Raw genomic sequence first — 24,472 nt, forward strand, 5'->3', positions numbered from 1 at the left:
GTTTTTTGTTTTACAGTGGATTCATACTAATTACATTATACTGATGATATCGATTTCATTTGAGAGCCTGGCAGTCGGTTGACGTCTAAAGCGTGTGGATTCTTCGGCCACTGACTTGTCAATTCGGAGCTGTTTTGGCTATGTGGCGCACGCAGTAAGATGGCTGCCAGCGACAGGAGCGGAGATGGTTTGTTCAATTTTTAAGCAATTTTGTCATTTTCAGCTTCTTTTCGATCCTTCGTGAGGTTTTATTAGAAGACAGTCAACTCGTGAGAGAGTCGGCTGGTAAAAGAACCAGAGACACCTACAACCTTTCCGTTTGTGGCGTCTTCAGCTGCTAGTGCAAGGAAAAGAGAACTGTTTCGCGTTTCCAAAACTAGATTGAGGGACAAAGGGTTATGTTTTTGAACTATATCATGATAGTATGTGTTAACAATAGCGAATATGGGCAGCTTTCTTTGCTAACTCATTATCTACCTACATCTAGGAATGTTACTAAAATTTCAAAATACCTGAATGTCAAACTTGACGATATTATTGGATAGATGATTGATTATATTATATCTATAGTTTATATTATTTATTATTTTATATAAATATTATTAATATATCGCATATAACCTTTTGCGAAACAATGAGAAAACATGATTTTGGTGGTCCTTTGCTAAATTCACGAGACCAAAATTCATCACAAAAAAAATGGAAAGACAATGGCGGCTTGTCTGGATTTAGTAACATACCTACTATATGACATTATACAATTTGTTGAACAAGTATTTGTGCTAGCTTTCATTTAGCCTTTTTTGCTCTGCTGTCTGCGGCCAAGTCAGCATTGCAAATGAGAATCTGTTCTCAGGTGCCCTTCCTGGATAGATAACTAGAAAAAAGTCTTAGGTGTCACGGGGAAAATGACAAGAGTGGAAATGGAATTAAATAAAAACTTGGTTCCAAGGAATAGGTTGGCGACCGCGAAGAAGTGCTTGACTATTTTTCGTTAGCGAGGTCAAATATACATACACGAACAGGCAGTTATCTTCTGCCTTATGCAACTGGTGCCCATCTCCAAACATAGACCTCTTGCTTTGTTTCACAGTAAAGTGAGCGTACAATATCAGAGAGCGAGAACCAGACAGGAACAAGGCCACCTTTTTTGTCCCTACACCGGATCAGAATTTATCTGATGTTATAAATAACAGAAGAGAATACACACATTTTATAAGTGCAAAGCAGTAATTTTCCACCATATGATCTCAGGTGTGGACCATATCCTGGAGCCGCTGTGTTTCCCAGAGCAGCCTAATCCTCCTCCTCCCGGCGATCCCGGCGATCCGGACTCTCACCGTCCCAGTTCATGTCGCGGCGGAGCAGAGACGCTGTCGTGTCTCTTCTGCCCGGAGTCACTGCCTGCGACGCAGGAGGACGTCCTCCTCAAACATCTCCTGCTGCAGCACAACTTGGTCATTGCTGATGTCAAACTCGTCGCAGACCTTCCAAAGTAAAGGTTACACGCAAGTCTCACACGGACGTAATAGAAATAGGCACGCAGTATATTTAACGTTTCATATTTCCATCATTTCCCTACACGCAGGTATCTGCTGTACTGGAAAGGCCGCTTCTTGGAACAGCCCATCACTGATTTCTGCAGTGAGATCAAGACCAACTCCACCGGGCCCGTGGGTGAGTCCCCCAAACGAGTGCATTTGGGTGCGTGACATCGCATGAACGTCGCACCATCTTTCAGAAAAACAGGAGCGTTACTTCCTGCTGTGCGACGTCCTTCCTGAAGACCGCGCCCTGCGAGAGAAGCTCCAGCAAAAGCGTCTGGTGAGGTGTTTTGCCTCCTCCATTTCTGCTTCTTCTGTGGTTCCTCTGTCTCATTGATGACGCATTTTGGCTTCTCCTCTTCTCTGAGCGCATGATTATTCCTGACCGTCTGCGTCCTCAGGAGGAGGCGCTGGAGCAGCAGCAGAAGGAGCGAGACGACCGCGGCTTCCGCCGCGTGTGCATGTTCTGCAATGACGAGTTCGCCGGGAACAGGTCAGACGTCCGTCACCCGACGCATCCGAATGTCAAACTCGACCTAAAACAAAGACAATTGTGTACTTGAAACAATCACACCGTAGCCACACAGGCTAACAATCAGCATCTATGTGTCACTTGTCGGTACCTTTTAAAGCAACTTGTATCTGAACTCAAACGGTGTTGCGGGATACACATGGAGACAATATAACAATAGTCACAGGCATATAATCTTTATCCTCTGCGAAGAACGACTAATATTGGTGCCGTGCTGATGAGCAGGAGTTGGTATTGAGATGTCTCAATAAACACACCGGAATGAGCAGCAAAATGTGCATTGCATAGATCATTTTACACTTGAGACTATGTGATTCCCGGGATGCACCTGTCATGGAAACAATGAGACCCAACCTGGGAACAATGAGTCCCTGCAACCTTTTATCACGGAATACAGATACAGTAATCCTCTGCTGTATTACAGTTCTTGCTTGCCGGGTCCCACTATATTGCAGATTTTTATTACAGCTGTTACTCTATTTTTTGATGCTGTTTGTTCAATATTTTTGTTCTCCATTGCTCTTGCGCTCTCTCTCAGTCTATTATTTGTGTTTAGGCCAGTCAATTTTTTTAGCACCGTATATTTTCCCAAACAACTATCACGACAAACGATATTGTCGTTTATTTTATGCACTTTTATAATGGCAATTGTGCAAATGATGCAGAGTCCTCAAGCAAATTAGAGCGGTTTAAAATAGTGCAATGATCTGGCAAAGTGACGATTGAGCAAGTTTGTAAGACCAGCGATGGCGGGGGGCTTACTCTATGTGCAAACTACTTCCACATTAGACAAAACCATAACCCACTTCCTCCCGGCACGGGCAAATGCGAGAAACACCCGTGAGAACGAAATGTCTTCAGTGTCTTTTGCTTCACACTAGATGTCACCGCTGAGCCATCAAAGATGACCGTATTCCAAGGTTTTGAACAAGAAGAAACAGAAGCTTAGTTTGAATTCTCCACGGCTTCAAAATAAAACTAATGAAATGACATAAACATTTGTGGACGTGCCTGCCAAAAGATTAGAAACACTCATGATTTGGAATGCTCCTGACACAATGACGACGCCATGACTTGTTCTCAGGGCCGACCTTCTGAACCACATGGCTCGCGAGCACGCGTTCAGCGTCGGGCTTCCCGACAACATCGTCTACTGTAACGAGCTCCTGGACACGCTGCAGAGCAAAGTGGACAAGTCCGTCGACACGCTCGTCGTACTTTTCATTGGGATGACGACGTCACGGTGTAATCGTGTTGTTGCGGTGTCAGCCTGCAGTGTCTGTACTGCGAGAAGACATTCAAGGACAAAATGACGCTGAAGGATCACATGAGGAAGAAAGCGCACCGCCGCATCAACCCCAGCAACCGACAATACGACCGCTTCTACATCATCAACTACCTGGTAACGTCACGTCACCGCGCCTGCGTTGTTATCCGCCGTACGTCAATCGTGAACCCGATAACGTTGCATGAACAACTGCATTCGGTAGTTCAGTGATTCCACACAAAATCACATGAGCCTCATCAGAAGTAATACCTCGCAGAGTAACCCCAATAACACCAGAGCACGAGCTGGTGTGACATCACACATGGGCAATCAAAAATGACCTTCTTAAGGCAAGTCAAGAAATATTAAAAGCGAGACGTTTTGTACCTTTAAAAAAAAAAAAAAAAAAGGGGGAAAGATCTGTCAATGGACGGCGCAGTGTCTTAAAGTCTGTTCGGAACAGTAATGTTTACGTTCACCGTGGTTACGGCTAATCCTAAACGGCCGCCACCTCCCACAATGCAGTGCGACTTTTGCGTTGTATTGTGGGATGTGGCGGCCATTTTAGGCAAAAACAAACATACCTGAAGCACGGACGGAGCAAATCGTGTTTATGCGGCGTGAGGAAAAAGCACAACGTTCGGAGACTTTGTAAAGCAAAAATAAAACAGTCATTTTTCCTGAAAGAAAATTGCTCATAAACTGGATTGCTCGTGAAGCCAGATTCCACTGTAGTATTACTTGACTTGATGTGATTCTTAAAATAAGACCTTGTATCTTAAAACCATTTTTTTGTCTAACTGAAAATTTTGGAAAAAAGTCAAAAGTTTCCTAAAATAAACACGGTAAGATGTTTTCAAGAGAAATAAGATCACGCTGCCAGATCAGATTTTGCGCGTTTGCACTTCACGTCATTAAACTCAGCATTGACGTATATTTCCAAATGTTACGGGACTCAGGCAAACCTGAACAGCAAGGTAGCGTATACGGGCAAGTGTTAGGAGATGCAATGGGAGAAAAGCAGAAACAGGTTTTGACTTTTTGCCCGAGGTGCATTCAAGGACCGCCAACGAAACAGGATGTTGGTTGGCAGCCAATCAAAGCGTAGAGATAGGCAAACATTCACACCTGCGGAAAACAGTTTCCAATTTGCCTAAATCTCAGCTTGGTGTTATCGGTGGCAAAGCAAAATGTTAACGGTGTAATGTAAAAAAAAATAAAAAATAAATAGATTGCAAACAATAGTTGAATATCTCGTGACATTCAAACTTGATGTTGTAAATAAAAAAAGTGCTACTTTTTTCAAAATATTTAACCAGAGGAGCAACAATCAATTAATCAACAGTTAATCCATTCTCAACTTGATCAACAACTATTTTGACAATCAAATTGTTGTACTGTAACTTCAAATTGGCCAAATTTTAGCTTCTGACGCCCTCCGCCAACGATTATCTTTGTGTTCGTTCGAAATAAAACATTTGCAACCATCTGCTTTGGCTTTGGAAAACAATCGTTAGCGTTTTTGCCGATTATCTGACGAATGTTACAAACCTCACCAGAAACGGAATCATAATCAAATTATGTTGATGCATTTTCTGCACTGCAAGTTTGTTGTTGTTTTTTTTACTGGTTCATCCATTAAGTGAAAAAATAATCAAAGGAATCGTTGATTGTTAAAGTAATCCTTGGCTGCAGGCCTACATTTAACAAAGATTTAAATAGAAAAGTGTGCTAACTTTCAACAGTTGAACTTTTTCCAGTATTTTTTTGATGCGGGCCACGTCTGATTTTATGATTTGAATATGCGGAGGCCATTGAAAATGCGGAATCATGTGACTTCCTGCCGCCAGGAACTGGGGAAGACCTGGGAGGAAGTGCAGAGAGAGGACGACCGCGAGCTGCCGGACGACAAAGACGAGTAAGCGGACAAGCCGGCGCCAGGCGTCAGGCGCTCGTCTGACGCGGGTGCGCTTCTGTCTCCGCAGCGACTGGTCCGAGTGGCGCGCTCGTCCCGTCGCGGCCGTCTGCTTGTTCTGTGACCTTCGGCGCGACACCGCGGACGACATCTACGCTCACATGAAGGTATTTGTCGCTCGTCCACGCGGGCAAACTCCAACCTTGTAGAAAACTTTACCGGACGGAAGGGTGGAAGCTGACTCATTTCCCTTCCTTGGTTTGTGTGTGTGGACTTTTGTTGTAACTTTCGCATTTTCTTCCCAAACTTTTGTGCACGTTCCACTTTTTCCACTAGCTGCAAATATCCCCGTTGTGGGACTAATACAAGTTATCTTAATCTTCAAGTTTATCTTACCTGCTGATGTCCCAAAACGCTTCACATTTTCACTTCATGTACACGCCCCAATACGTTTGTACAAATGCCACATTTTCTGTACTTTTGATACTTGCTTGTCTACTTTGGTCTAAGCTCCACAAAACATGCATTAATGACATCACGAAATAGACGAAAACAGTTTTTGTCAGATTGCATCAATTGAATGGCCAATGTGCTGCTCCTTCTGGTGTGCCCACCTTGGCCACCTCGGGGCAGTATAAGGCAGACGTGCACTGTTCTATGAGACATCTCTCCGCTCATCTGTACGGCACTAACATTAGTCGTTGTATGCAGAGGATAAAGAATATATGTCTGAGAGTCCTGTTCAGTTGATGTTTAGTTTGAGAGTAAATGCGAAACGGGAAGCGGCAATAAATAGCTTGAGGGCTCGTTTTCCAAAAGGTACAGCGCCTTCCTGGAAAGGAAGCCACCACATTTTTCTTCACTTTTCACGTCCTGTGGGCACTTTTGTCCAAACGCCACATTTTCTCCACTGCGCGGCAATACTTTTGTCCACGTGCTGACTTCCTGTTTGTTTTCTCCAGAAAGTTCACGACTTCGATCTGCAGCATCTGAGGGCCGAGCTCAGTAAGTCCGTCACACACTCCGCCACCCACAATCCGCCTTGCGCTCCCGTGTCTAAACGTGCCGGCGGTCTTTCCCGGTCAGACCTGAGCTTCTACCAACAGGTGAAGCTGGTCAACTTCATCCGGCGCCAGATCCATCAGAACCGCTGCCACGCCTGCCGGGACCAGTTCCGCTGCCGAGTCGACGTCCTTACACATCTGCGGGAGCGCCGGCACGCCACGACGCTGCCGCCCGCCGCCGCTTGGAACCAACCGCAGTGAGTGGCGCCGCCGCCGTGGGGCCGCCTTGAGGGGCCCGGACGTGAGGTGGCCTGTGTGTGCGCCTTTGTCTTAGCAGTTCCATTGGTTGCGTGACGAAGCTGCTAATGAGCTTGGCTACGGGTTGTTGACGTGATAGTTTGGTTTGAACTTGCTAAAATTTGGATTTCTTTCGGGCTGCTGACTTAGGACAAAAGTTAAATACATATATATCATTTATATGTAATATTATTTTGTGCGGCGTGACCCCCTCAGGTACTACTTCCCCACCTACGAGAACGACGCCCTGCTGTGCGCGCTGCCCGACAGCGACGGCGAGGAGAGCGACGGCGGGCGATCGGCAGGAGACCGCGTCCCTGTCGTCGGCGAGCAGAACCCGCTGGAAAACGCCACACGACGCTCACGCGCACCTTCCGGCGCCACGACAGACGTGGCTCTTTGATGACATCATCACGTCGCAATCAATAAATGGATTGATATTTGTCTCACAATTTTGCATGCGAACTTTGTCACCTGGTGGTGTGCTGGCTCTCGATGGCACACGCGTGAAGATCATCTCGTTACGGAAGGCACGGTGAAGCCTTCTGCACCAGCCATTTCCTAAATGTTACGTTAAATGTGAACATAAATGATTGTTGTTACTGCGAATGGCTGTTCATTAATCATTGCGTAAAGATCTCAGTGTTTTAATTGGCACACACTTGTTCACTTGCACAAACATATTCAAACAAACGCACTAAATATCGTATGCTCTCTTCTTTTTTCTTCCGCAAGGTACTTTTAAGTACAAAAATCAAAGTAGGACTTTTCTAGGTTTCTCTGTTAGGTTGTAACATTAAAAAAACAAAAAAACTTCTACTATATTCAGAACTTTTGAAAGGTTTTTCCCAGGCAGGTGATTGAGTGACTTGCAAAAGTGAAAAATAGGCAGCACGCTTTAATGCTGAAATAATAAAGCAACTGAGAGTTCTGCCTTTCTGTTGTTTGTCATATATAGTAGCTTTTGCTGCCATGTTCAATGTGGTCATAATTGTTATCAAGATCTCGAGTATGAGTTTTGGTAAAGCTGTAGCAGAGGGGTGTGCGTGTGAGAGGAAGGGGATATACTGTTGCAGTCGGGGGCCTGCGCCCCGGTGGAGCTTCATGCCTAGCAACGGCCCTGCTTGTCCCTCTGCCGCCTGAATTGCGCTGCGGACGAAATTGGCGAGCGACTGCGGCCGGGACGCTCGTCCACGGCTTTGGCTGATAAATCAACTTGTATTGGTTGTTGTGTCGGAAATGATATCGGAATTCATCAATAAAAAGAAAGGCGGGGCCAGCTTCGGCCTTCGGGAGTTGTCCCGACCCAATTGCCGCCCGGTCCCCGGTCGCAGATATCTTTGAATTCAGCTTTGGCTGTCCAGAGCCCAACTAGAGATCTCTTTATATCTTGAAGGGGACTTGTAGCGCTCGTGTAAGGCCGATAGAGGGTGCTGTTTCTCCAGTGTCATGTTTTTTGTTCTTGAGCGTGATCACGATAATGGCTGCCACCCGACGTGACGGGAGAGCGTTAGCCGCCAGTGAGCTAAGCGGCTGCTAACGGAGCTGTGAGCCGTGCCAGATGAGCCGAGGACGCGGCGACCAAAGGTAGTGACAACATTCGCTCTTTTCTTTCTTTCGTGGCCTGTCGTCTTCCAGCCCATCCTCGACGTCCGGCAGTCTGCTAACATTAGACGCTTAGCTGCCGGATGCTAGCGACGGCTGTTTTTGTTTGTAGCTGCTAATTGTGCACACTTCCGGGCCCGCTCGGGATTGGCTGAGTCACAACACAGCAACACAACAACAACAACAACACACGACACGACAAAGCACCTCCGCGTCGTCTTTTACAGCCTTTATTGCACCTGTTCAGCTCTCAACAAGCTCCGTTGTCTTCTTGTTAGCCCTGAACGATCATAATGCTAGTCAGACCAATTCGCTTTTTTTTTCTTTTTTTTTTTTTTTTTCTTTACACATTCGAGGTCCACGCTTAGACAAGCAAATAATATGCATATATACAGATATACCAATCGAAGAAAATATCCACAGTCACGTGTGTGTATGTTCTAAATATATATACGTATATGTGTGCATATGCATACATATATGTGTGAGAGAGAAGGACATAAAACCGGTTAATATCTTAAAATTTTCTTCTATTATGTTCTATTTTCCAATATATACTGTTAATTGTATTAAAACGCTGCAGTGTTTTTTTTGGGGACTGCAACGGATTAATTGCATTTCCATTCATTTTAATGGGGAAATATGTTTTGAGATACGAGGGTTTTGAGGTAAGAGTATGGTCACGAAACAAATGACATCTCAAGGCACCACTCTATATTAGAGATACACACCTGTACCAGTGTCTCATATTTTGGATTTGAATCTATATTGGTGTGGCGCCTAACCTTAGTTTGACAGGTACATGATTTAATTATTAGTTATTTATCCAACAGATGAGAATTTTCCTCGCACATTCCTTAAACATAAATGTTTGGAGATTGAATTGTTCCTCGGTGTAGTTGGTTTCTTTGTGGAACAATTCAATGTACCTGATCATAAAATGTATTGAATTGTTCGTAACTCGTTCAAGTCATCTTTAAATGTTTAGATGACTTAAACCAGTCAGAAACAATCTGTTCCTGGCTTAAACTGTCACCATCACGAAACTTTGTAGTGCAAAGTATTGGGTGAAAGTTTCATCAAGTTGTACAAGAAGTGAAAATGGTCCCGCAGCACGCTACCTGTCACTCTTGGAGCGTGTCCCCGTTCTCAATTCGACAAATTCAATCAATCAGTCAAGTCTTTAAGGAAGGTAGTGAGCATGCAGCAGTCTATTAGATTTAGTAATCGAATGAAAGTGACGATCAATAAAGTCAATTCATCGACAGCTGACAGAATTTGAAAGGGAATTATCACAATTTAATCGTGATAGTAAAAAAGTTGGATTTTACTACTTTCATTCTATTCTATTTTGTGACTTTGGGTGATCGGGAACGTCTGGAATACTTACATTCTCTTCAAAGAAATATATATTTATTACTGTGTAAATTGATGCAAGTTAATGCTGAAAAGAAAACAGTTTGCAAGCGCTTGGTCTCAAGAGGAATAAAGCAAATGCCAGACGCAAAATAAAAACATGCACAAAGCAAAACTTGTTTTGAATAATTTCATTGTCATTTGCTTTTTCCAAAAGCAAAGGCAGAAAATAATCCAAACTGGAAATTGTGATTTTTTAAAAATTTATATATATATATATAAATATATATATATAATTATTATTATTTATTTATTTATTTATTTTAGTGGGGTTTTATTTGAAGGCCACATCTGGCCTCCTGTGAGGTCACGCGGCATTCACTGACGTCACGGCTGGTGTGAGCGCGTCCGCGTCACGAGGGGGGGGGGACATTCCACGCCGGGGGGGGGGGGGGGGGGGGGGGGCGTCACGTGACCTCATTCCACGCTTGCACCTCATTGAGGAGCAGGAAGCGGCGCCATTCAGCCGCCACACTGCGCCAGAGAGTGTGTAAAAGTGCGTGCGCCGGTGAGTGAATCGACGTTGGCGTCTACCTTTGTTGTCAAGTCTCACTTCGGTTGACTACCCGTTTCCTGCTTCCTCTTCTTGTTGCCGAAACGTGGAAAAATCCTTTGATTCAATTATTGTGCGTGTGTTGCTTTGCCAGTGCTTCTAAGGCTTTTGTTGCATCTTTGTTTAAATAAGCTCAAATCTTACTAAAGAATCAGTCAAAACAAAACTACACTCATATGTTAACCCAAAAATATATATTACATATATAAATAAAAATATTTAAGCTAAAGCATAACTGCTTGAATGGTGAGTTAAAATGCAACTATGTGAAAATATTAGCTAAATATATTTTAGTTAAGTCATAACTATAAGCTGACTTTTAAAAAATGCTACTTTCAACAACAATGCTGAAATGTTAAAATATAAATCCACTAAAATGCCAGCTAATTTTGTTGTTGTTGAAAAAATAAATATGGTAAAATTGAAAATGTTAGTTAATGCTTCACCATGTTAAAATGTGAGCCAAAACAATTGTTAAAACATATGCTAAAATGTTAGCTAAAAGATAGCGACGCGAAATATTAGCCAAAAAGTTAGTAAAACATAACTGTACATGAATGTTAGTGACTACATTCATTCATTTATTTTCCATAGCGCTTCTCCTCACGCGAGTCGTGGGCGTCGGGCGAGAGCCGGTGTACACCCTGAACCGGTCGCCAGCCAATCGCAGGGCACATACAAACAAACAACCATTCGCGCTCACATTCGCACTTACGGGCAACTTAAGTGTCATCAATGAATCGACCATGCGTGTTTTGGAATGCGCGAGGAAACCGGAGTGCCCGGAGAAAAGCAACGCAGGCACGGGGAGAACATGTCAACTCCACACAGGCCAGGCCGGATTGGAGCCCGCAACCTCAGACCTGTGAGGCAGATGTGCTTAGTTACAACATAACTATGGTAAAATATTAGCTAAAATGTACTGTACCTATGGTTAAAAAAAAACAAAAACGGTTAACACGTCACTGTCAAATATTAGTTAGCCAGTGTAAAATGTTGGCGAAAGAAACCAGCAGAAGTGTGTCGAGTTTCCTGACAATGAACCGGAGTGACGACCGTCTTCCCTAGAAACAAGACGCATCTGTCTTTAAACGTGACCCTGCAATGATTTCCTCCCTCAGGCGGCGCACTTCCAGCCCCCCATGGCGGCGTACGACGAGAACATCGCCAAGAACCCGTTCTTCGTGGCCCTGGAAAAGCTCAGGCCGGACCTGTGCGACCGCGTGGCCCAGCTGCACGGCATCGTAAGAACTTCTCGTCATAAACGGCACGGGCCACAAAGTGCGACCTTTCAAGTTCCCCCTTTTTTCTTGTCTTTCATTTAATCTTGCAGTGGTCTTGCACTTTTTTTTTTTGTGTTTTTTCCAGGGTTGTCACAATAAAATGTCATCCATGAATAATGGCGGTAACGGTTCCCCACGGGTAATCAAAATGTAATTAGTTGATGAAGAATCAGAAGAATCGCCTTTTATTGTCATGAACATGCATGCATGCATGCACACGAAATTTGTTCTCTGCATTTTACCCATCACAGTGAACACATACACAAGCATAGTTGTATTACTTTGAGAAAATAATGGAATAGTTACACTACTATTACGTTTTCAACACTCTAACTTGTAATTGTAAGCAATTACATTTCCAAGTCAGCTTATGTAATATTCTGTAACTGTATTCTTGGAGTCCTCGACAGTGTTGGGAAAATTCATTTTCAACCCAAAATAGTTCAAAGTTCAGTCCAGTTCCAAAAATGAACTTGTTCAGTTCATAGTTCATAATTCAACATTTTGAACTAAGTTCATCGACAGTGTTGGGAAAATTCATTTTCAACCCAAAATAGTTCAAAGTTCAGTCCAGTTCCAAAAATGAACTTGTTCAGTTCATAGTTCATAATTCAACATTTTGAACTACGTTCACAGGTCCAAAAACAAACTTGTTCATAGTTCTTTTTTTGTTTTTGTTCAATATGTTCCTGACAGGCTTTTCCCCTTAAATACTGTCATTTCATTACCTCAGTGTTGCCACCCATTCAGTCCACACTAGTAGCCGGCTGCAGCGTTCACCCTACAATTTTATAAACATGAGGAAAAATTTGTTACTTGAATGGTCTTTTTTAAAATGAGGAATTAAAACTAAAATAGCGCTGTTGTCCTGAATTTGCAAACAAAAACACGCAACACGGTATGACAGGAACGATGGTGGAAGGACATTGATAACTTTCCATTCCTCGCAGCTCTGGCTGACCATATTAAGAAAATATTTGATCTAGTCTTATATTGCAAAACAAATTCCATATTATGACAGTGTGATCGTAAAGTGTTTTAACAAAAGCATTCTGATACAAATAAGAATTTTCCAAACAAAGAACACCTTCTCTCCCATTTACGGAGTGTCGCTGAATGCACCTCGCACATGTAAACATGAATGGCGGCCGCACTGAATCAGTTGCCAAATACAGCGTTTGTCCCCCGACATATGAAGGCTCGTACTGTATATAGTGTGTTCGATTGTTATGCTGGTAAGGTACACAAACATTCATCTTGCTAATTTGCGCGATGGTGATTTCACCTTCATCTCTCTGGTCCCAAGACGCAGCGTCTTCGGCGTAGAGAAGACGCTGCGAACGGGTGCTCGCCTTGCATTTCACGATGAAATGCTCCCACACGTTCGCCACTTTCTGTCTTTTTTTCTTTTCTCAATTCGGCGTCGCGTCACATCTTTCCGCTGTCTTCCCGCTCCTTCAACCAAATAACTTCACTTCCGCATTCTACTTACCAAGCTTCTGTGACGTAAGCGCATTGTGTCACGTACGTCTCTGCGATAAAACTGTTTTTAAATGGGGATTTTATTGATTAAGGAAAAAAAAAATATTCAAAGTTATCTGGCCCTATGTTGAAAAAGTAATGGCGCCCTAAACCTAAGAACTGGTTCGGCGATCGTCATAAGAAACAACTGCAATCAAGCGTTTTCTAGAACTGGCAAGGAGTCTTTCTTATTTTGGCCCACTCTCTCTTGCAGAATTGTTTGAATTCAGCAAAAATGTAGGGTCTTTGACCATGAACGGACTTGACTAGGGCACTCCAAAACCTTCATTTTGTTTTTTTCATTCAGAAGTTGACTTGCTGGTGTGTTTTGGACCGTTATCCTGCTGCAGAACCCAAGTACGCTTCAGCTTGAGGTCACAAACTGATGGCTGAACATTCTCCTTCAGGATTTTCTGGTAAGGAGAAGAATTCATGGTTCCATCAATCACAGCAAGTTGTCCAGGTCCTGAAGGAGCAAAGCAGCCCAAGTCCATCACACTACCACCACCATGTTTGACTGTTGCTATGAGGTTCTTTTTCTGTAATGCTTTGCTACATTTACGCCAGATGTGACGAGACACACACCTCCCAAAAAGCTGAACTTTCACCTCGTCACTCCATATAATATTCTCCCAAAAGACTTGGGAATCATTAATATTATTTTTTTTTTTTTTTGCAAAGTAGGATGAGCCTCTATATTATTTTTGGTCAGCAGTGGTTTTGGCCTTCTATGCCATTTTTACCTAGTCTCCTCCTCCTCGTTGTGTCATGAAGTCTGACCTTACTGAGGCAAGGGAGCCCTGCAGTTCTTATGAAGTTGTCCTGAGTTCCTTTGTGGCCTCTTTGTGGAGTAATTGCTGTTCTCTTGGGGTAATCGTTGTAGGCCGGCCACTCCTGGGAAGGTTCACCACCGTTCCATGTTTTCTCCATGTGAGGATAATGGCTCTCCCTATGGTTCGCTGGAATCTTAAAGCTTTAGAAACTGCTTTTGTAACCCTTTCCAGACTGATAGATGTCAACTACTTTATTTCTCGACTGCTCTGGATTTTATTTGGATTGTGTCATTTTGTTGCAGCTTTTTTAGATCTTTTGTCCAACTTGATTTTATCGGGACAGATTCTGTTGAAGTGATTTTTTTGATTAAACAGGTCTGGAAGTAATCAGGCTTGGGTGTGATCAGTGAAAAGATCAGTGAAAATGAACCAAAGATTGTGATTAGCCACCGTTAATTAATGATTTAAAAAGGGGGGTAATTACTTTTTCACACAGGGCCAGGTAACTGAATATATTTTTTTCATTTAAAAACAGCATTTTAAGTTCACTTGGGTCATATTTGTCTATTTGTATTTGTTTGATGGTCTTAAACATTGTAGTGGGGAAACTATGCAAAAATATAAGAATTTGAGAAGGGGAAAAATACTTTTTCACGGCACTGTATGATCTTACATTATGTATAATGAACACATGATATTTCAGAAGATAATTACATGTTTATATATGTATGACAGCAAGCGCTCAAATTGATATGGTAGTTATTCCTTTATTGGACAAATTTAAAAACCTTGAAAAAGGACTACTACCTCACAAAGCCTTTTTAGTGTCCTGGCATTATGAGAGTAATAGCTTTGAATGTTTTGATGGTATGTTGCATTTGTAAATGTTATTGTACACAGTGAATATTGCACCGAAGCTTGAGTTGAAGAAAATTTTGAATCACATCGAAATTGCAACATCTCCCGGAAGAATTGCAATGAATTTTTTCTAAAATCATTCAGCCCTAGTTGCTACCTCACCTATTAGGGTCACGAGCTATGATGCTTCGTGACTGAAAGAACAAACTCACGGGTACAAGTGGCCCAAATGAGTTTCTTCCAAAGGGTCTCCGCCGGGTCTCCGTTAGAGATCGGGTGAGAGGCCTGGCCATCTGGGAGAGGCTCGGAGTTGAGACAAGCCAGATGAGGTGCACTATATTGCCAAAAGTATTCGCCCACTTGCCTTGACTAACATGATTTGAAGTGATATCCCATTCTGAATCCATATAGTTTCATATGATGTTGGTCTACCCTTTGCAGCTGTAACAGCTTCAACTCTAGTGGGGAGGCTTTCAACAGGGTTTAGGAGTTACTCATTTTTGCCAGGAGCATATTTGTGAGGTCGCGCACTGATGTTGGACGAGAAGGCCTGGCTCTCAGTCTCCACTCCAAATAAAAACCAAAGGTGCTCTTTCGGGTTGAGGTCAGGACTCTGCGCAAGCCAGTCAAGTTCATCCATACTAAATTGTCTCATCCATGTCCTTATGGACCTTGCTTTGTGCACTGGTGCACAGACATGTTGGTCATCCCCAAACTGTTTGACTGCTCAAAATCTCTTGGTTTGCTGAAGAATTCAGAGTTCCTTTTACTGGAGCTCAGAGGCCAATGTTTAATAATGTGGGAGCAGTTGGGAGATGACCCTTCCCCTTCCAACATGACTGTGCACACATCAAGGTTTATAAAGACACGGATGAGAGAGATTGTCGTGGATGAACTTGACTGACCGGCACAGAGTCCTGATCTCAACCCTATAGAACACGTCTGGATGAATTAGTCTCTGTAGAGACTGAGAGCCAGGCCTTCTCGTCCAAAATCAGTGTGTAACCTCACAAATGCGCTTCTGGAAAAATGGTCTTAAATTCCCATAAATACACTGCTAAAACTTGTGGAAAACCCTTCCCAGAACAGTTTAAGCTGTTATAACTGCAGATATCATATTAAACCCTATGGATTAAGAATGGGATGTCACTTCAATTCATATCTGAGTCAAGGCAGGTGAGCCAGTACTTTTAGCAATATCGTATAGCTCAGGCATCTTGTTTGGATGGAGTTTTGGGCACGTGCAAGGAAGAAAATGGATGGTTGACATGAATAATAAATAGAGTTAAGATACCAGAACCAAATGTCTCCTTTAAAACTTCCCATGAGCAAGGCACTCAGACCATGTTGTTGTCAGCCGCTGTGTTGCTGCAAGCTTGAACGTTAGTGAATTCGCGGACACATTGGCTGTCCTCATTTCCCCGCATGCTTTGAAGACTTGAGCTCAGCCAGCTGTCTGCTTGTGTAAACAAATCCAATTAGCTGCTGTGAAGCGGTGATAAGATCCCAATGTCGCTTGGTTGTACTTCTGATGTGGCAAGGCTGGCTTGCGCTTGAAAGAACAAGTGGGCGTGTCACCAAAGCCGTCCCATGATCGGAGAAGCCGCGTTTGTTGTCCCCGTTTTAGGATTAACACAACTAATTATGACAACGATGATTTATTCTCATTTCACAGTGGACTGCTTGCCAGGAAAAAGTCATTTCCACGAACAGTAAATTTTGCAAAAAACCTGAATGGATTTGCACAACAACCTTGGCAATATGACAGTCATGTGCCACATAAGCACCATGTTTATCACCGTGGGCCCCAGGAATCGAGTTGCATTTAGCTTTCTTTTGATGCTATCCACAGGCTGGCCGTTTCGCAAAGCTGCCTTTAGCTTATTTAGGGTTCTGAATTAGGCTTTACACGCTCAGGATTTTTGGGGCCGATCAGCGATCCGATCACAAGATGGAGGAATGTTGTCGATTTAAATGACCTGTTCATATATCGTATATACTTGTGTACTTAATTGCTCCAAAAATTATATTGACAATAAATAATGTATCTTTGTTCCTCTATTTATGCCAGTGAGGCATAGTGACAGACAGAACAAATGAATGGTCTTCTATTAGATGGCAGGAAGTACATACAGTAATCCACTTTTTGTGACATTTTTGTGTCGTGAGAGTTTCCAATTGTAAAATATGTTCCTTGGCTCCATAAAGGTTGCAAATCACTGCTCTAGTCACATTGTGTATTCTAATCAGGTCAAACCAACATTACAACATGACAGAAATAATGGGTGCTAACTTACTGTAATTAAATTACTTTATTTTCAATTAAATGACTTCACCCACACTGAAACTTTAAGAGCATGATTCGACAGAGCGGCGGTATGTTTACGTCCAACCCTTCGTGGTACCACTAGCTTGCTAGGCTACATAACGTGTTGTTGCCTGCATGCGAGCCGTATCGTATTCAAAGTACGTGAACATACCTCAAGTGAGCCTTAAACGAACGTCCTCTCCTGTTCAGAGCACAAGTGACCACCAACACACGTTTTTCCCCATTTTGTCCTTATAATACAAAGTCGGCGCGCTCCACTCTTGTTGTCGTCGCCACGGTAACGCGTGTATCCGGTCGCATTTGAGTTGACAAGATAAAGCCCAATGATGGTAAAAAATGGGATGCGGTGGTATCGGAATCCAAAATTTTATTGCAGTAGTCGGACATAGTGCAATCGTGAAAGAGCAAAATTTGTCTTGTAGTCTGATCAGGGCATTACGTGTTGCCTGTTCCACACCGCCGACATGTTTTATTGGTCGTCAGATATTTCAAATACTACGTCAAAAGACGCACGACAAGGCTAAAAATAAACTAGCTTTTGGATTCAAATATACTGTGCACGATGGCGACGCGGAGTAAATGTCTTTTGCTGATCGGATCGGCGAATTATGACATTAAAGCCGATCAGACGATCAGCATAAAATGCTAAATATCGGCCGATACCGATCAGCCCGATAAAGTCTATTCTGAATAGACCCGCAAAGCTAGCAACATTGGTTGTTGATTGTATTATATATAGCCACAAAACAGCAACTATCCACATTAGCGTGTTTATTTTACCCTCGATATCTACACAACTGGAAATATTAGCTTGTTGTTTGTTCCTTATATAGACCCCTCCCACCGTCTCTCTGATTGGCTGCGTGCGTGCGTGTGCACGCGTGTGTACGCGTGTGTCTCTGTGAATGTTCGTGCCAGTGTGTGCGCGTGTGCATGCGCGTGCTTTTCAAATGCGGGCACTAGCGTCCACAGAGCTAAGTTTTCTGACGACGAGCTGCACAATTCCAGAAAGTTGAGTGGCATAAATGGAATTAATTCCAAAAGCCTAACACCACCGTCCCGATGTGGGAACATTTTGGATTCAAGCCAGATGAACGCGGCCATCCCGTTAATGCCAACGTGCTGGTATGTCGAATTTGTATGCAGTCTCAAAGTGAGAAAATCCATTTTAAGCACAACCGTTCCACCCAATTTCTCCAGCTGGGAATAAAAAAAATCACGGTGGGACATTTGCCGTTTCCCGTCAGCTTGCAATTATGGAACCCTTTGCCCGAACATTGCAAATAGAAACGTGACAGCGTGGCGCACGTATGCTCACATTATATACGGTTGGGAGAGATGAAGCCAGCTGGTTGATTGAAATGTTTCTCGCCTTAAATGTACCAGGAGCTGCATTGATCTGTATGTAGCTCGCTCCAATGGCTTGTTTATTGTACTGCTTATAGCTACAAAATCGGCAGCCAGCTCTTATTAGCTCATCACTGTGTGCGCAGGTTCTGGTTCCGTGCTGTGGAAGTCTAGATGGCATTATGGTGTCGGAACTTCACTTTGACAGCTACGTGCTTCAGCCTGTGGAGGACGGATACCGGACAGCAGATGGAAGGGTTGGCATTTTTATATTACGTGCTATATACTGTAGTGTATATACTGTAGTTGAGTCCACGTCCAATCCTCAACGTCTTGCGTGCTTTCCGTGCAGGAGGTCCGGATCCAGGACAGGCAGATCCTGTTGGGGTCCCGCCCGCCGCCCCTGGTGTCGGTCCCCATCCTGTTTGAGGAAACCTTCTACAACGCGAGGGAGGAGAGCTACAGCATCCTGTGCATCTCCGGGCCCGTGGAAGCGGCCGAGCAGGGACCGGCGGTGGCGACGGGGGCGCCGGCGAGGGCGCCAGAGGCGGTTTACCACCTCAGGAACTTGGAAGAGGTCAAGGAGTTCCTGGGCCCCCACTGCCACAAGCTGGACAAAGTCATCGTCAACTTCTGCCAGGCCTTCAACGAGCACGACAGGAAGGGACTCAGGCACCACATAGTAGGACACACTTACTCTTGAGGCTGATCTGTCACGTGACGTGTTGATATGTCACGCCACTTGGCTGTACAATGTGACGATACGAGGTGCAGACATATCACATGACACGTTGCTATGTGACATGATGCGGATTATGTCACACCACGTGTACAGTATGTCACCGTGTCGTTATATCGTCACCTGCCGGTTATGATGCCCAATTGGTATTTTCATGTAGTCGTTCATGTTACAAAAAAAACAAATGCAACTTGTAATGTGAACGGAATGTGTCTGTGAAGTGGCACACATGCGCACGAAACGCGAGTTCCCGATGCGCCGTGTGTTTAATGGAACTAAATCTGGCCCTCGTGTCGCTCTCAGTCTTGACGCATTTGTGGCAATTTCAAGGATTTTGTGTTCTTATTTATAGCATCTTATTTTTTAGCCACAAACGGTTTACTGCTCCTTCGTCACCGTGTTGTGGTGTGTCAGTTTGTCGCCTTTTGATGATGTATAGGTCGGATGAGCGTGACCTGTGCGTCCAGTCAGCACTCGCATCGGCTACATATCCGATTTATTTCCACATAAGAAAGAGGCCTGGGTCGGATTTGAAAAAAATGCATTGGTACTGTTCGCATTGACATGAAGAAATCAGATGTCACATCAGGACAAAAGCACCGGAATTAACCTGCAGTGTGTACGTAGCCCAACTCGCATGCCGTAACTATATCACGTGACATGGGGATGATGTATATGTGTGTGTGTGTATATACGTGTGTATATATATATATATATATATATATACATACACACACACGTGTGTATATATACGTGTGTGATAAATACACATGTATTTATATATATATGTTTGTGTATATATATATATATATATATATATATATATATATCAGAAGGAATTTGTCTGCGGTAGTTGGAGCCGCTCTAGTACGACAACAGAGTCAATTTACAGAACACTTTGGAGACAGAAAGGCATTGACAAAAAAAAACAGTCACTGAGCAGTAAAGGGTTGCTAGTTATCTGGTAATGCCGGTACATTTTATTATTATTATTTTTTTTGACAATTGTGCAAAAAGATGCAGAGTCCTCTAACACTTAGAGCAGTTCGAATGACTAATATTGCATGTGTATATATATACATATACATGTGTGTGTGTGTGTGTGTGTGTATATATATATATATATATATATATATATATATATATGTATATATATATATATATATATATATATGTATATATATATATATATATATATATATGTATATATATATATATGTATATATATATATATGTATATATATATATATATATATATATGTATATATATATATATATGTATATATATATATATATATATATATATATATGTATATATGTATATATATATATATATGTATATATATATATATATGTATATATATATATATATATATATATGTGTATATATATATATATATATATATATGTGTATATATATATATATATGTATGTATATATATATATATATATATATATATGTGTGTATATATATATATATATATATATGTATATATATATATATATATATATATATGTATATATATATGTATATATGTATGTATATGTATATGTGCTCTTGTTGTCGTCGCCACGGTAACGAGTGTATCCGGTTGCATTTGAGTTGACAAGATAAAGCCCAATGATCGTAAAAAACGGATGCGGTGGTATCGGAATACAAGATATTATTGCAGCAGTCTGACATCTGCAATCATGAAAGAGCAAATTTGTCTTGTAGTCTGATCCGGGCATTACGTGTTGTCTGTCCCATACCACCGACATGTTTTTTTACGTCAAAAGGCACGCGACAAGGCTAAAAATAAACTAGCTTTTGGATTCAAATATACTGTGCACGATGCCGACGCGGCGTAAATGTCTTTTGCAGAGCCGATCAATGATTGGTGACATTAAAGCCGATCAGCATAAAATGCTAAATATCGGCTGATACCGATAAGGCCGATCAGATGGTGTAGTTTTATATATATATATATATATATATATATATATATATATATATATATATATATATATACAACCCCAATTCCAATGAAGTTGGGACGTTGTGTTAAACAAATTAAAAACAGAATACAATGATTTGCCAATCATGTTCAACCTACATTTAATTGAATACACTACTATGACAAGATATTTAATGTTCAAACTGATCAACTTTCCAAAAAACAATTTGAAATGTGGACTCGTCGGACCTCCTTTTCTACCCAATCATGGCACCCACCTGTTCCCAATGAGCCTGTTCACCTGTGGGATGTTCCAAACAGGTGTTTTTTTTGCCAGCTTTTTTGGAAGTTGTTGCAGCCATCAAAATTCTAAGTTTATGATTATTTGCTAAAAACAATCAAGTTGATCAGTTTGAACATTAAATATCGTGTCTTTGTAGTGTATTCAATTAAATGTAGGTTGGACATGATTTGCAAATCATTGTATTCTGTTTTTATTGATGTTTAACACAACGCCCCAACTTCATAGGAATTTGGGTTGTACTACCAAATATATTGAATGGTAGTAATTTGGCCACTGGGTATTTGTTTTGTTTTAGTTTGAATAATATTTTTATTTATTTAATTGTGTGGTCTATATTAAATATGTATTTTATAAATAAATGGAGAAAAGATCACAGAAAATTGCCATTAATTTCTTGTAATTTTAAGGAAAAAATATGACGATATATATTGTTATTGGGCTATAAATGTTGTCCATATCGCGCAATTGTCCTTTGTGTCACATGAGGTTTTTTGTCAACCTGATGATGTGTTTGTGGTGTCAGGACTCGGCCCACGGCCTGTACACGCGGTGTCTTCAGTGTGTGCTGCGAGACGCTCGCCCGGTGAGTACCGAAACATCCGTGACAATCATCATCTCCGTGGCGACACGTCGTGCTGTCGCCATGGTAACCTTGGGACACCACACAAACAAGTTACATTGCGCTCCTGATTTATGTGCTAAAAATCATGTGTGGCATCATCATCATCATCATCATCATCATCTTATCGTTATTGTAATGGTCTCCGCCTCCAGCTTGAAGATCGTGTGGCTACAAACTGGATCTTCGCGAGATCACGCTTCCGTTCTCAGAACGTTCGCGTTATGTTCCGTTAACTTGTCAGGATGTTCTCATGACGCTCAGGTGATATTCTCACATAACGTTATCGTCCTCGTCGTCCTCATCGTCCACATCCCCTTGAAATCACGACATTCTTGAGAATTCTCGCAGCATGACTTCTCACGATGACGTCCCGCATGACGCCATCACGATCTTCTGATGACGTCCGCGTGACGTTCCCACAACATTCCCATAAGTTCTCACGATGTTCTCGTGACGTTCACACGATGTAGTCGTCTTCATTCCACATCCTCGGGAGTTCTCATGACATCCTCATGATATTCTCGCAAACTTACAACATTCAGATTTGCACTCATGGCCTTGATCTTCTCTCATGAAGTTCTTGTGAGGTCCTACATGGCGGTCTCTCAAAGTTCCGATGACGTTCGATGATGGTGTCATGACGCACGATGATTTTCTCACGACATTCAGATGAGCTGCCACAATGTTGCGATGAGGTTTCCACAAGCTTGCGACGACTTCTCATGATGTTCTCGTGCTGTGTTCAGAAGGTCCTGGCCAAGCAGGAGGTCCAAATGAGTCTACTGAAACAAGCGGTGGAGGTAATGAAGACAAAGCAAAGTGTGTTTGTCTCATTTTCATGTAATTGGATCACTAACGGTAACGGTAAGAAATTGTAATTTAACAATGTTTTGTTGCCGCATTGCTTTCTATGGGTAAACGTCCTCCATGCGGAAAAAAAAAGTCAAGCTTAAAGTTCCTATATTTAAAAAAGTTAGACATTCCTGATTGGCACAGCAAATGGTGGTGTCCCACTGAAATCAACAAACTTCTTTTTATAATGCTAAAGACAAATGTACATAACAGTAAAGACATACGCTGTAAACAGCTTCCTAAAAAATGGTGTGTGTTGCTCAACTGACATGTATTGCACTTCAAACTCTGCGGATACAAGTGCATAAATGATCCTAACTACTCATTATTGTTGCAAATCATCAAACTTCATTTGGGACACCTAACGTTCAAGACATTTTGGGGTCATAAGTTTGAAAAATATTACTTTAAAAATATTTTTTTCCTTAGAAACAATTATGACCTTTTGAGGGATAGCAAGTGCCAATAATTCAAATATCAATCAAATGAATTGATTTTCCGAAGGAAATACAGTGTGCCTTGTCTTTACCGTTATTGATCAAATGATATACAAATGAGCCGCTCGGTGACAGGCGAGCGCTGTGTTTACCGCGGCAGGTGTACGTCCATCACGGCATCCACTCTCTGATCTTCAACCTGGTGGGAACGCTGGAAGCCAGCCAGGTGGGCGGAGCCTAACGCCGGTGGCGATGCGGTGCAAGATGGCCGCCTGACTCTTTGTTCTCGCGTGTGTCTGACAGGACGCCGCCTTCAACAAGATGACCAGGAGTCTTCACGACCTGCAGCACAAAGACGTGGGCGTCAAGGCGCACTTCAGGTGGGTGGAGCCTGTGGTGCCTTCACGAACACTCGCACTTCTGAGTGCTCAACCGAAAAATATTCTTTCTTTTTTCATCCTCTTGTCGTCTGCCTTTAATGGCAATTCCGGTAAAAAGTAAGACGCATGCTAGAAAACAAACGTTTCTTGGATTCATGACTTCTCTATGGGGAGAACAAAGACAAAAATACAAACTAAACCAGAGCACTTTTTTCTTCATTATTTGAAGCTCAAACCGACATCATCCAGAAAGGGTGTGATAGGCCTTGTACATGCATTTTTGTCGAGCCGAGATAATAACTCATTTCGGCCGCTTGTATCCGCGATCTTGTTATTTTGGTCACGATCCACAGCTAATACCAGTAAATCGAGAGCTTCGCCTTTCGGCTTAGCTCCTTCTTTACCACAACGGACCGATACAAAGTCCGCATCGCTGCAGGCGCCGCACCGATCCGCCTGTCGATCTCACGTTCCATTCTTCCCTCACTCACTGAACAAGACCCCAAGATACTTGAACTCCTCCACTTGGGGCAGGAGCTCCCTAACCCCCGACCCGGAGAGGGCACGCCACCCTTTTCCGAAAAGCAGAGATGCAATACTGAGGCCACCAAACCGGACCCCGTATACGCCTCGGCTGCGGCTAGAAATTCTGTCCATAAAAGTTATGAACAGAATCGGTTACAAAGGCCAGCCTTGGCGGAGTCCAACCCTCACCGGAAACGAGTCCGACTTACTGCCGGCAATGCGGACCAAACTCTGACACTGGTCGTACAGGGACCGAAAAGCCCATATCAGGAGGTTCGGTACCCCATACTCCCGAAGCACCCCCCACAGGACCCCCTGAGGGACACGGTCGAACGGCTTCTCCAAGTCCACAAAACACACTCCTCAGCCTCCACACAGGGAGGCTGAGGAGTGTGATCCCCCCTGTAGTTGGAACACACCCTTAAAAAGGGG

General features: G+C 42.7%; 2 protein-coding genes across 9 annotated transcripts in view; both read left to right on the top strand.

Moving 5' to 3' along the window:
* The first annotated feature begins 48 nt into the window (after positions 1 to 48).
* On the top strand, positions 49 to 7,168 carry znf277 (zinc finger protein 277). 2 transcript variants are annotated; one of them, XM_061774957.1, is made up of 12 exons: positions 49 to 187; positions 1,255 to 1,495; positions 1,589 to 1,677; positions 1,742 to 1,824; positions 1,946 to 2,037; positions 3,161 to 3,271; positions 3,346 to 3,478; positions 5,194 to 5,261; positions 5,329 to 5,425; positions 6,221 to 6,263; positions 6,345 to 6,519; positions 6,776 to 7,168. In XM_061774957.1, exons 1-12 carry the CDS (start codon positions 160 to 162, stop codon positions 6,960 to 6,962), a joined length of 1,347 nt encoding a protein of 448 aa, XP_061630941.1. In that variant the 5' UTR covers positions 49 to 159; the 3' UTR covers positions 6,963 to 7,168. The 2 variants fall into 2 exon arrangements, with proteins under 2 accessions (XP_061630941.1, XP_061630940.1); XM_061774956.1 differs by having other exon boundaries at positions 6,365 to 6,519.
* Positions 7,169 to 7,988: 820 nt separating this feature from the next.
* Positions 7,989 to 24,472, top strand: part of ankrd27 (ankyrin repeat domain 27 (VPS9 domain)) — a 30,768-nt gene continuing 14,284 nt past the window's right edge. For 4 of the 7 annotated variants that reach the window (XM_061774943.1, XM_061774946.1, XM_061774945.1 and 1 more), the window contains exons 1-8: positions 7,989 to 8,146; positions 11,255 to 11,377; positions 18,391 to 18,501; positions 18,597 to 18,926; positions 21,748 to 21,807; positions 22,593 to 22,646; positions 23,296 to 23,361; positions 23,439 to 23,515. In XM_061774943.1, coding sequence (XP_061630927.1) covers positions 11,276 to 11,377; positions 18,391 to 18,501; positions 18,597 to 18,926; positions 21,748 to 21,807; positions 22,593 to 22,646; positions 23,296 to 23,361; positions 23,439 to 23,515 — 800 coding nt within the window. In that variant the 5' untranslated portion in view covers positions 7,989 to 8,146; positions 11,255 to 11,275. Of the gene's footprint in view, positions 8,147 to 11,254; positions 11,378 to 13,244; positions 13,354 to 18,390; positions 18,502 to 18,596; positions 18,927 to 21,747; positions 21,808 to 22,592; positions 22,666 to 23,295; positions 23,362 to 23,438; positions 23,516 to 24,472 lie in introns of those variants that run through there. The other 3 variants (XM_061774944.1, XM_061774948.1, XM_061774949.1) reach the window with 3 other exon arrangements.

Source organism: Phyllopteryx taeniolatus, chromosome 5 (assembly GCF_024500385.1).
Source record: "Phyllopteryx taeniolatus isolate TA_2022b chromosome 5, UOR_Ptae_1.2, whole genome shotgun sequence".
NCBI classification, from domain to species: Eukaryota; Metazoa; Chordata; class Actinopteri; order Syngnathiformes; family Syngnathidae; genus Phyllopteryx; species Phyllopteryx taeniolatus.

Bases quoted from the DNA above. Each gene is read 5' to 3' on its own strand.
- znf277 (XM_061774956.1), top strand. From the start codon at position 160: ATGGCTGCCAGCGACAGGAGCGGAGATG. The intron at 3,479-5,193 runs GTAACGTCACGT...TCCTGCCGCCAG, and splicing joins TCTACATCATCAACTACCTG to GAACTGGGGAAGACCTGGGA. The intron at 5,262-5,328 runs GTAAGCGGACAA...CTGTCTCCGCAG, and splicing joins CTGCCGGACGACAAAGACGA to CGACTGGTCCGAGTGGCGCG.